General features: G+C 40.2%; 1 protein-coding gene across 1 annotated transcript in view; it reads left to right on the forward strand.

Annotated features, from left to right (window-relative positions):
• scospondin (subcommissural organ spondin) overlaps positions 1–12960 on the forward strand; it is a 98855-nt gene that overhangs the window by 58020 nt on the left and 27875 nt on the right. Inside the window, 16 exon segments of the mRNA XM_034126771.1 lie at positions 45–179; positions 1753–1990; positions 2079–2231; positions 2344–2390; positions 2516–2686; positions 2885–3061; positions 3666–3821; positions 4050–4174; positions 6299–6438; positions 7085–7131; positions 7229–7456; positions 9259–9420; positions 10088–10204; positions 10291–10429; positions 10735–10931; positions 12073–12243. Of these exon segments, the coding sequence (XP_033982662.1) occupies positions 45–179; positions 1753–1990; positions 2079–2231; positions 2344–2390; positions 2516–2686; positions 2885–3061; positions 3666–3821; positions 4050–4174; positions 6299–6438; positions 7085–7131; positions 7229–7456; positions 9259–9420; positions 10088–10204; positions 10291–10429; positions 10735–10931; positions 12073–12243 (2403 nt within the window).

Below are 12960 nucleotides of genomic sequence, written 5' to 3' on the forward strand. Positions count from 1 at the left end.
GCGTCATGGAACAAATTCATGACCTTCTGTTTGTGTTTTGTCAGATGAGAAAGGATGCCCGCCAGGCCAGGAGTTTGTGTCGTGTGCCAACCAGTGTCCACAGCGCTGCTCAGACCTCCAGCAGGGCATCGAGTGCCAGGGCAACACCGACTGTCAGCCCGGCTGCCGCTGCCCTAAAGGTGTGTGTGTGTGTGTGTGTGTGTTTACGTGTGTGTCCTAGATAGATAAACAACAGTGTATGTGTATTTGAACAAACTATGCTGTATATCAATGAGCCTGGGTGCTGTCAAGCCATATTTAGGATAAACCATGTAAAGGGTTAGTTCGACAAAATTACCAAATTATATATAATGGTATCTACACTGTAAAAAAAAAATCGTAAAAAAACTGTCAAATGACTGGCAGCAGTGGTTCAATAACCTTTAATAAAAGTACAGCACTAATACTTCTAAGGGCAAAAAAAGGTAAAAGAACAGTCAAATGACTGCCAAACAAAAACCATAAAATTAAAAGAAATTAAAGTAAAATACTTTAACTGAAATAAAGTGCAATTAATATACAGGAATTGTCCTTAAAGATTTTACAGGAAAACACTGTAATGTTACAGATGTTTCCTCTCTTTTCAAAATCCATTGTCTTTAAATGTTACATTCAAATACCTTAAATAAAGTTCTGATGAGAAAAACTGTTTTTTACATTTTCTTTTTATTAGATTTGGCCTCACTGCACTGGCTTCCAATTCGGTTCCGAATTGATTTTAAACTCCTTTTATTTGTTTTTAAAGCACTAAATGGGCTGGCTCCGGCCTATATAGCTGAACTCCTCCAGCGCTACACCCCAGCCAGAGCTTTAAGGTCTGCTGACCAGCTGCTGCTGATAGTGCCCAAGACCAGGCTCAAAACCAGAGGGCACCGAGCCTTCGCAGCAGCTGGCCCTAGGCTCTGGAACACTCTGCCCCTCCATGTGAGGTCGGCCCAGACCCTAGGGGTTTTTAAATCTACTCTTAAAACACACTTCTTTTCCCTGGCCTTTTAGTCAGAGCGGAGCACGACTTCCTGACTTTTCCCTGTGTTTTTTTTTTTTTATATATCTGTTGTAATTTATTGTCTTTTATTGTGATTGTAGTAATGTGTTTTTATGATTGTAGTATTTATTACATGTACAGCACTTTGGCCCGACCAAAAATCGCTTTTAAATGTGCTTTATAAATAAACTTTGATTTGATTTTATTTGATTTGATTTGATCAAACACTAAAATAAATACAGAACCTAAAGTTATACAGGGAGAATACTGTTATTTTACAACCAAACACATTCAATAAAATGACAGCACAAAATGTTCTATAAGTTCTAATGTTTATTTTTTATTTATTTTTTTGGCTCAACCCTGGTCTATCAAAAAATAGTTTTCAAGAATATGTTCATCATCTTTAGACAGAACTTGGAGTCGTTTTTTGCAAATGTTGCTGTTCTGGTATTTAAATGTTGTTATGCAAACGGGGAGTATTGTATTTGATGCAGAAATGTCAAAAAACGGGATCAGTAAAAATGAAACAATTGTCACGGCTTGAAACAGGTGAAGGTTAATGACAAAATTCTAAATATTTTCTATTTTGGTAAATGAGGAATCAATCATATTCAGTTCAGTGCATGCAGGGCTAGTAACTATGACCCTAAACCAGCTGCTGCAATAATAGGCTAAAAAACCCTATGTTTATTAACATAGTACACTTTTGTTTACTATGTGTCCAGGCCAGCTGCAGCAGGACGGGGTGTGTGTGCAGCTCTGGCAGTGTGACTGTACGGACTCACTGGGACAGATCTGGGCAGCCGGCAGCGTGCATCAGGTGGACTGTAACAACTGCAGCTGCTCTGACGGACAGCTCTTCTGCACCAATCACAGCTGCCAGGCCTCCTGCACCTGGAGCTCCTGGTCCAGTTGGGCATTGTGCAGCGTTTCCTGTGGGCAGGGCCAGAGAACCAGATACAGGTGAGGGGAAACAACTCATAAATAACTGTTCATCCCAACCTCTCAACAAATTATTTCTAAAAAGACTTTTGTGTCTGTTGTGTGTCAGGTCTCTGGTCCCAGAAACCGAAGGAGCAGATTGCCAGTTTGAGGAAGTCCAGCATAAATCCTGCGACCCCGGACCTTGCCCGCCTCTCTGTCTCCATGACGACAAGGAGCTTTCAGTGGGAGACAGTTGGCTGCAGGGCGAGTGTAAACAATGGTAAGAATGATGCACAAAAACATAGAGGAAAAGTGTATTTGGCTGATAAAGGGTTTGCAAAAAAATGAAAATGAGTACTCAAATGATGTTGTACATTTGTTTTTCCTCCTAGCACATGCACCCCAGAGGGAGATTACTGCCAAGACATTGACTGCAGAGGTGGGTCACTGCAATTATTTTAGACAAGAGTAAACAGTGTGTGAAAATGTGGGCACAGCTGCAGATGTGTTCAACTTTATACTCAGCTAATTATCCAATAACCAAGTGCTTTGTGTTGTGTGCAGTGGACGGTGGTTGGACCCCGTGGTCAGTGTGGTCTGACTGCTCAGTGACCTGTGGACGAGGCACCCAGGTTCACACCCGCGCCTGCATCAACCCCCCCCCACGGAACAACGGGTCTCACTGCAGCGGGCCGGAAAGAGAAACCCAGGACTGTCACACTCCTCCCTGTCTGGGTTTGTTACAAAATGCCACAATTATGTAATTTCATTCATTCATAGCCATCTTTAGATTGTGCCCATTACCAAAAACAGATGCACATCATTTATTTATTTTAAGTTATTTTGATAAATATAGTATATACTATCTTGGAAGAGGGATGTCAGCAATACAGTTCACACTTGCCCTGATCATATTGACTCCCTTGTCCCCAGATGATCTCTGCCCCTGGTCGCCATGGTCACCATGTTCCCGGAGCTGTGGCGCAGGTTCGGTGTTGCGGCGCAGGGTGTGTGTGTGTGAGGAGGGAGGAGATGCAGCGTGTCCCTCTGAGATCGAGGCTGAGAGGAACAGAGAGGAAACCCAGCTGTGTTACAAACGGCCCTGTCCAGGTGCACACAAAACTCAAAGATGCTGCTTTCGGTTGATATTAGCTAGGCTTATTTTAATACCATCTCATATTTATGTTGATATGTAATAGTGTACAATATTACCTTGTGTGTGCTTAATTGTCCAGATTATTTTCTAAAAGCTTGGTTGAAATTGATACAAATCAGGGATCAAAAAATGTAATAAAGATTGTGATTAATCCATTCATTTTGGGTTGCTTGTCAAAAAAAAGAAGAAAAATTGTTTCCAGTCCTAGTCATATCTTATTTGGAGAATTGATTTATGCAAAGATTGATTTTAAATCTGAAACCATCTTTTGCTATTTGTGTCAGATCATCATGGTTGCTTATTTCATTTCTGGGTCTGCCTAAATTGTACTTTAGTAGCTGATGCCAGTAAGACAGCTAGCTTTTATATTGATTGTTAAGAGGAAGACATCATTTTTGGTACAAAATATATCTATTATACACTAATTCATTTAGCAGTCCTGGGACCGTCTCTGGGTCAAGTGAGTATAAGTCAAAGGGCTGCTTCACAGATTGTAAGTGTATCACAAAAAACAGCATGTAGCACCAGAGTGATGGATTTGTTTTCTTCTGACTGCAGACTGTCCCATGTCGGGGTGGAGTGTTTGGTCTCCGTGCTCCTGTCAGTCTCAGAGGCAGCAGCGCTACCGTGTAGCCCTCTCCCCGGCCACCAGGGGGCAACAGTGCACTCCTGTTGAAACCCAGAGCAGGACGTGCAGTCTCAGTCAGTGTGGAGGTGAGTTAACAACCATGGAAACTGTTTATATATATCTGTATGAAACAAAGAGGCCTGTCTGTGATCCTCCCATGGTTCAAAGTGCACTTGAATATTCCTTTTATGCATATTGGCATCTATAATGTACACAGGAATCAGCAGAATGTGATTGATCTGGTACATGCATTAGGTTGAGTGTGTTTGATTTCCTTCATTTAAATACTGTGATGTGTTTTCTCATGTTTGTAGATTGTGAAGCCCCATTTGAGTACTCCGCCTGTGGTGCTCCCTGTGAGAAGCAGTGTGTGCTGCAGGGCCGTGGAGATCTCTGTTCAGGAGTCAGGCAGTGTACACCTGGCTGCTACTGCCCACAGGTGAGAATCCCATTCCCCATATTTATATAGGAAACACTATGGTAAATCATCATACATCCTCACACAAAATTAGATCATTTGTATTATGTGAATGTGAATAATTGTTCTACATTCAGGATTCTGGTTCCTGACAATAAACATGGCAGGTGAGACTTAAGTTAATACTGTTAAGTAAAGACACATTCTTTTCTGTTGATAATTAAACACATATGAGTCAGACAGTTTAAGACAATTTCATCAAATATGTGAGATGCAAAACAAGCTATTTCTCACATCACACTGACAAACATGCTTCACAGTGAACAGTCTTTTTTTACTTTAATTACACCTGAATTCACTTGAGGTAGAAGAAAGACTCCAAAAATATGATGTCAAGTCAAAATTAACTCATTACAAACTTTATATCTGCAATCTAAAGCATAAGACTTCAAATGCATGTAAACATAGTCGCATACTGCTGGACTGTATTTGTGTCCAGGCCAGAATAAAACTTCTCTGGCATTAGTTTAGAAAGTAAAATATGCACTGCTTCATACAGTATTGTCGTTAATTACTTTGATATGAGGACATTTCTGTAATGTGGTTTTGCTCCGTTTGGGGCTTCTAGCTTTGTTTACTGCAAAGACTCCTCTCACAGCACCTACAGCAGCAGTGGGGGGAGATAAATGAAAGAAATAACAAAAAGCAGATACCCAGAGGTGTAAAACACCAAAGTACCGTAATTCATTTCCCAAACATTGATTACTTTTCTGTATGTCATTAAATACTTTTACCTGCAGTAACACAATGGCAAACTTGTTGGAAATCATTTATTACTTGTGAGTGCATCATTATCATTCATTTGGGGTTGTTTATTTCACCTGATGAATGTAAATCCAATATTCACTCTTTTTTAAGTCCTGAGGGAAATGTCTGGCTCTTTAGCTGCTTAATGCTCAACTATATGTTACCTAGCTAGTCTCTCACTTTGTCTGTCTGCTGGTTGGTGCGGAGCAGGTAGTGTACAGTGGGTTCAAACAGATTTTCGGAGAGCCAAACAAAACCCTCTTTAAAAAAAGGTTAACCAAAAACAGTAACTAAACATTTACTGAAACTCACTATAAAGCTCTGTAAAGCCAAGAGGAGCTGCATATTCTCTGGAGTTGTATCACTTTGAGGAATTCCTTTGACATAAATACATTGGGTTTATTTAAAAATAATGTTGTTATGAAAAATATTGATCCAGCTGCTTGACATGTTTCTTTTTCAAAGTTAATACCTGCAACATAAATATGTTTGACTATTTAATTGTTGACAAATGCCTATATGGTTAGTAGCATATATCAACACAGTCTCACGGCATTTCGTGTTATAGTCACGAAATTAATCTATTGATTCGTGTTCACCAACACGATTTCGCCATTTTTTTCGTGTCACACAGAACGATTTTAAAAGCAATGTAAATAATAACAAATTAGAAGGAAAAAGACATTTAAAAAAATACAGATTTAAGTATTCTGACACAGAACGATTTTAGAAGCAATGTATTTATATTGGTAGTGTGTTTCGTGCCTGCACCAAATAATAACAAATTAGAAGGAAAAAAAGATGACATAAAATACAGATGTCAGTATTCTGAGGCTCTGAGCCCCATTTCTTTTCCTCACTGACGGCAAAAAAACTCAGACATTATACAATTTAAAATAAAAGGGATAGGGTTAGGCTTAGGGTAAGATATTGAGTAAGAACATGTTTTTATGAACCACACAGCTTCTGGTCTTCCAAGACCCGACCGGACAAAAAGACGTGTTGCAGGCACGAAACATACTACCAATAGAAATACATTGCATTTAAAATCGTTCTGTGTGACATGAAAAAAAGGTGAAAATCGTGTTGGTGAACACGAATCAATAGATTCAATTAATTTCGTGACTAATAACACGAAATGCCGTGAGACTGGGTTGCATATATACAGTATATTGCCTTGTCTGTACATATATATAATGATTGAGCATGGATCTGTAGATATAAGGGAAAATAACAGTTCTTATTTTGGCCTGAATGTTCAAACCAAATTAAACAAAAATATAAAAGCATCACTGCATCAGTTCTTCCTTTCTGTGAATTGTGTGATTTTCTCTTCAGGGCCTGCTGCAGCAGAATGGTACCTGTGTTCCTCCAGAGGAGTGTGGCTGCATCCACCTGCAGCACCAAGCCTCCGGACCACCCCCCACACCTGTCACCCTCCCCCAGGGGGCCATGGTCACCATAGGCTGCAGTACTTGGTAGGGCTCCTCGATCATGGCAAAAATCATAATCATGATTATTTTGGTCAATATTGATATCACGATTATTAAATATGATTATTCATTGACTTTGAAAACATCAATTTATTGAACTTTAAACATTTTATTTTTTTAAGTATCTTTTTAGCAGTTGATTACCCTGAACTTTAAGTATAATTCAACTGCAAAGTATTCAGCTGAAGCCACGCAGCAAAGTAATGTTTTCGTAATCGTTGCAAGCCAAAATCGAGATTAAAATATGATGAATTGCACAGCCCTAGTACTTGGTTAGACCCTGGCTTTTTAAAACATTTGGCAGAGGGCTTAATGATTTCTGTATCAGTTACTCAAGTAGTTTTAACTTTTAAAACACAGAAAGCTTGAGAATTAAGTGTTAACTAAGCAGATGTGTCTGATTGTGTTGTTGCAGAGCCAAGACCTGCATTTATAGGATGAATTCAGAATGGATTACTTTTGCCATGGCAAACACTTTATTTGTGCCTCTGTGCTGCATCTTAATCATATTCTGTTCTTTTGATTTTCATCCACTTGTTGTTTTCTCCCTGCTTGCCTGTTTGTCTGGAATCTATGACTACGCTTGACATATTATGATTATAATCTGTTTTTGGGATGTTCTGTCCTCCAGCCTCTGCCATGATGGAGCTTTGCAGTGTGACACGAGAGAGTGTGAAGGTAAGAAAGCACACTAAATGTGGGTTGGAGAAAAAAACGTCCTGGTTTAATATTGCCCTCATTTAGTTACCCTTCCTTTTTTTTTACCTTCTTCCAGTCATCCTCAGCGAGTGGTCAGAGTGGACTCCCTGCTCTCCCTGTGTGCCCTCGTCCTCCCTGACTGGAGTCATAAGTAGCAGTAAAATTGTCTCAATCCAGAGGCGTTTCCGGGCCTGTTTGGACCTAGAATCAGGTCTTCCGGTCCCTAGAGAGGAGGAGGAGGAGAGCAAATGCCCACGACCGCTGGAGGAGGAGAGGCTCTGTCCAGACGCCAACATCTGCAACGGTAATGGTTTTGTTATAGTGGACAAAAATATGTTTACAAAAGAACCAAGTGTGTATTTGATCTCAGTAGAGAGATGCAGTCAGTTGCTCCTTTTACTCCAGGAGCAATGATGGGAAGATTGTGCTCCACCCCAGTTCACTTCAGCACGTAGCAGCAGTCTGATACTCTGCTCCCATTTACAGATAGTAACTCAGTTAACTGGTTATACACAAGCATGGCTCCATAGAAACAAATAATAACAGTGTGGGCCAGGGTGATAATGAAATTACTCTAGCATGGCTTTCTCTTGAGAGGAAAAGGAAATACTTTCATGCACAATTACTACAAAGCAAGGCAAATATAAAATAAATATATATAACAAACAGGCTGTTAAGACAAGTTGAATAAGAGGCCATAGCCAATAGAAAAGACACATCTAAAAAAGATTTTAAGCTCAGAACTGAAGTTAATAAATGACAGTTCAAGACTTGAATATTGAAAAGCTTATTTTTCAATGCATGTTGGAGCAGACCTCAAGTTATGTTGTATTTCAGGTATTTGGTGCTTAAAAACGGAATGTGACTTCTACATAGCTTTAGCAATATTTAGCATTCCTGTCCCAGAAAACCAGAGATCTTGAACGTAGCAACAGATCAGAGATTTATTAAAGCCCTGAACCATAGACGTATAATCTCATATGTATTCCACTTCTCTGAGTCTCAGAGAGGGCTGATTGACTTCTAAGAGATGTGTCGAGACAAAACTACAATATTTGAGCCTATTCAAGATAACCAATGGTCAGGTGTTTTCTAAATCTTGCTGAGACATAATTACTTGAATTATTCATTTGTTCTTTGACTTGATTATACTGTTACATAACCCAGTGTGTTGTCCACATACATATTTATGGTAGGATGTTTTGTTTTTCCACATTTTGAGCTAGTGATTATTTTAGAGGTTGCACAGAAGATGTCTGGGAATGGAGCTTTGGAGAACTCAATGTCATATTTCTAACTGTGATGTGGAATTGGACAAGTAGTCTATTCATAAGGTAACAGAAAATCTGACGGTTTTTCCAGTACAATTGGATCAATTTAACTGTTTGGGGAGCATTTAAAACAGAAAGAATAGACTTTAATCTGGAATCTGTAGAAAAGTGTGGTTCCAGGTTTCCAATGTTATCCCTGTGAATATGTTTTATGTGTCAGTTCATTGCTGACGGTTCAGATTAATAGTTACCTTCAGTAGATAGATTTAAAGCTTGTTATCAGCGTCCACTGAGAAATATAGCATTGTGCATCCCCACTGCCCTATTCTCATTATTTCACAAAAATGGAAAAGGGGTTTGAAGAAAGGAAGATTTCCATGTTGCTGTAAGGTTGATTAGATTTAGCATGTGTCTGCAAAGAATGATTTATCCTGAATTCACTCTATCATTGCTCCATTCTTCTCATATTTGGATGTGAATGTGAATGTCTCTAAATTACTACCATGCCCAATGGACCGTAGTTTGATTCTGATGTCAAATATTGAAGGTCTTTTACTCCATCGTAATATTTCCAGATATCTACAACTGCTCAGTGAAGATAAATTGCTTTAATTTACTATGAATAAATGGAACTTAATCTTATCTCTCATAAATAAATCAGACATTTCACCCTCTCAAATAGGCTTGTGCGTCAGTCCACAAACAACAATATGCTTTTGTTATCTTGGATGGTGATTACAGCAATTACAGATATTACAGCGGCCATCATGATAATTACAGCCATTATCATTAAGAAGGGTTGATGCTGGTTATGATTATCATTGTACCCTTCCAGATCTGTGTCAGTGGAGTGTCTGGAGCGCCTGGACAGCGTGTGCGGAGCCCTGCAGCGGGGGAGTCAGGCAGCGCTTCAGACGGCCCCTGGCCTCTCCTCCAGGACCCCTCTGTAAGAGCCAACAGACCCAGAGCCAGAGCTGCAACACAGGACTCTGCCCAGGTACAATTTATTTTATTTTACGTTTTAGATCCTCACATACACAAAGGAAGTTAATCCAAAATTAAGTAGAAATGTCTTCAAGAAATGTGTGGGTCAAACAATTATATTGTGCTATTGGTTGATAGTAACTAATTACTTTTACTCAAGTACTTTGCATAAGTAAAAGTATTTTGACAGTATGCTACTCCTTTTGCCCTTTAACATTTATTTTACAACCTTAATTACTAGCTACAATGCAGATTTAGATTTAATACATTTGAAGTTATAAATGATTGCAGGTTAAGCTGAATAGCAGTTTATGAAGTAATTCAAATAAGTGATTAACACATTAAAGCATCTTGGGCTAATCTCTATGAGGAGTTATTTTACTGTTGGTACTTTTAATATATTATGATGCTTAAACTTTTGTACTTTTACTTGAGGAACATTTTGAATGCAGGACTTTTACTTGTAACTGAGCATATTTACACTGTAGTACAGTATTAAAGTATTTCTTCTACCTGTGTGTTTTGTGTTCAGATCATTTATTGCAAAGACTTTATTTCCATGCAAGTCTTTCATATCACTCCTGGCAGAAAAGCCCAAATGTTACTGTCTGCGGTCGTTTCAGTGAGCTTTGCTTTGCTTTAATGAAAAGTGGGAAAGATTGACTTTCCTTGTCTCTCAGGTGAGCGCTGTGAGGACAGGGGGCGGACCTACGAGGAGAGCTGTGCCAATCAATGTCCTCGCAGCTGCACTGACTTATGGGAGCATGTGCAGTGTCTCCAAGGAACCTGCCATCCAGGTACACTTTGACTTGTAGCATCAACAGTTGCTTTAAAGACTGCAAACTATTTGGTTTCTCAATTTGTACTTTACTTAATCTCTCAGGTTGCCGTTGTCAAGAGGGACAGTTGTTGCAGGATGGCCATTGTGTGCCAGTGACAAAGTGTCGCTGTGGTATCCCATCAGGCAACGGGACGCTGGAGTTCCGCCCTAAAGAGGAGCTTTCCATGGACTGTAACACCTGGTTAGAAGCAATTTACTTTTTTCAAGATTCAAGGCTTTTATTGTCATTTGTGCATAGCTAATGAAAATCTTAGGTCACAGGCTCCTCCAACAGTGCAACACCATCAAACAGATACAATAGTGCAAGTAAATAAAATAAAATAGAATATAGTAGAAATAGTGCAGAATAGTCTATATACAAGTAATTGGAATATTGATATATATAAGTTGCAAACAGATGAATGTTATGGATGTTCTTTCATCATTACAACATTCACTTCACTTACTTGTATTTATCTCTTCAACAACTCTCTCCTTCCTCTTCAGTGTGTGTGAGAATGGTACTCTGGTGTGTACTAAGCTCCAGTGCCCGGTTTATGAGCCCTGGAGCCCATGGAGCTCGTGCTCAGCTTCCTGTGGGCGGGGCCAGATGACCAGGACACGCCTTTGCCAGGACACAGAGGGCGGTCCCTCCTGTGGGAACACCATGCAGACGGAGAGCTGTGATCTGCCATCATGTCCAGGTTTGACTTAGAGATGGCAAATCCGGATCCTTTTACGGACTCAAGGTCTTCTGAGTCAGTCATTGAAGAGATCCGGATCATACGAGTCCTTTGAGTCATATGAGTCACCAAGAGCGTAGATATCCTACCGGTGAAACAGGAGCACATAGTCTCCAACTTCAAATACATTCAAATGTTAGAGCTACTAGTGAGGGTGGCAGTCCACTGTTTGTGTATTTTGAATTTGTCAGTTGAGATTTGCATTTCACGAGCATATTAAACTATCGTTACATTAACCTCCGCTACACAAACATGATCTAACAACGTTTGTGTCTTAATGCTTGTTTATTGTAGTATTTGGCTTCTTACACTTGACTGGGTGAAGTCGTCAAATTATCTGTGCACAGTATGCATCTACGTTATCACAAATAGAGCTGACACTGAGTCTGAAAACCATGACGAGTCCGAAACCGTTTGCTGTTTCGCACTGTGTGGAGTAATCCACTCATTCAGTCTGCTCACCAAATCTGAGTCTGCTGTTGACTCGTGCATGATGAGTCTGGATCTCTGGATCTACTACGGTTACGGCTCCGAGTCCGCACTGAGTCTGCTATGTTTTGCACAGTGAAGGAAGTTCCCTTGATCCAGTCAGGATTTGCGAATCTGAGTCTGCTGTTGACTCGTGCATGATGAGTCTGGATCTCTGGATCTCTGGATCTGCTACGGTTACGGCTCTGAGTCCGCACGAGTCTGCAGGAAGTTTCATTGATCCGCGTGCCCTGAGCCAAACAATAACTTCTGGCAGCTACCCTACTTGCTATAGGCTAGGCAGATGGACTGGGGTACGTTGTAATGTGATTTGACATGTTATAAGGAGAGTAGCGAGTGAAGCAATTTATAGTTTTAATTTGTACGTCACCAGGTGTAGGACTCAAAGGACTCGGGTTAATGGAGTGGGGAGACTCGTCACTCCCAGGTCATTACTAGGATCCGGGTTAATGATCCGGATGAATCAGGACTCACCCATCTCTTGTTTGACTAGGAACAAGTACCAACATGCACAATTGAGAATGTGCCAACCTTTTGTACATCACACAGTGTTAAAAGTGAAAGTTGTGTCACCTGTTAATACTCCGCCTGTGTCCGACATCTCTCCCTCCAGTGGGATGTTTGTTGGGCGAGTGGTCATCCTGGAGTGAGTGCAGCACCTCTTGTGGTGGGGGGTTGTCATCACGGAACAAGACGGTTCTCAGAGAGCCGGAGCCTGGTGGGACGGCCTGTGTGGGACCACTAGAACAGCACACTGCCTGTAACACCAACAGCTGCCGGCCTGGTAACAAAAACAAACACACACATCATTTCAATGTGTACATTTAGCACATTACATACTGTATTTTTACCAAGCAATGAAACTCCTAAGTTCTAGTTGAATTCAGTGGTAACTAAGCAACTCATAACCACATTAATTAGTTGTGTTCTCACTTTTTTATAGTTTTATGTGGTGAAAGGTGATCCCAAATGTGGCTAAGACAATCTATTCTGAGGACAGATTGTAAAGTGTACGAAAAGAAAAATCCCACATGTGTATATTGAAATATATATATGGACCTTTCTGTAACATCACCTGAGATGCCCCATAAATCAAATGACAAATGAGAATATAAAGTTAAACCTAATTTATTTATACTTTGATAAGGACAATACTGTACACAAGTTCTTTATTTGAAATCAGCCGTGTTTCTTTAGCTCAGTTTCCAAACACTGGTCCAGGAAGTTTGCTAAAGTTTTCCTGTCCGATGGCGACCGCCCGCTTGTATTCCACTGTCGAAACAGGCAAAATGTTCTCCACTTTTGCTCCGATAAGCCTGTTTATCTGTGCTATGCAACTCTGCCATGTTTGCTCCGTCTCCTCATCCATGAACTCGAGTGTCGCGCTATCGGAAAGGGACATTTGATTTATTTTTCCGTCCTCCCGTTATGCAAATAGCTGAAGACCTTAAAGTAACCAAAATGATTTTGTGTTTAATAACTGTAATGTAATTCCTGCTGT

Source organism: Trematomus bernacchii, unplaced genomic scaffold (assembly GCF_902827165.1).
Source record: "Trematomus bernacchii unplaced genomic scaffold, fTreBer1.1, whole genome shotgun sequence".
Taxonomy (NCBI): Eukaryota; Metazoa; Chordata; class Actinopteri; order Perciformes; family Nototheniidae; genus Trematomus; species Trematomus bernacchii.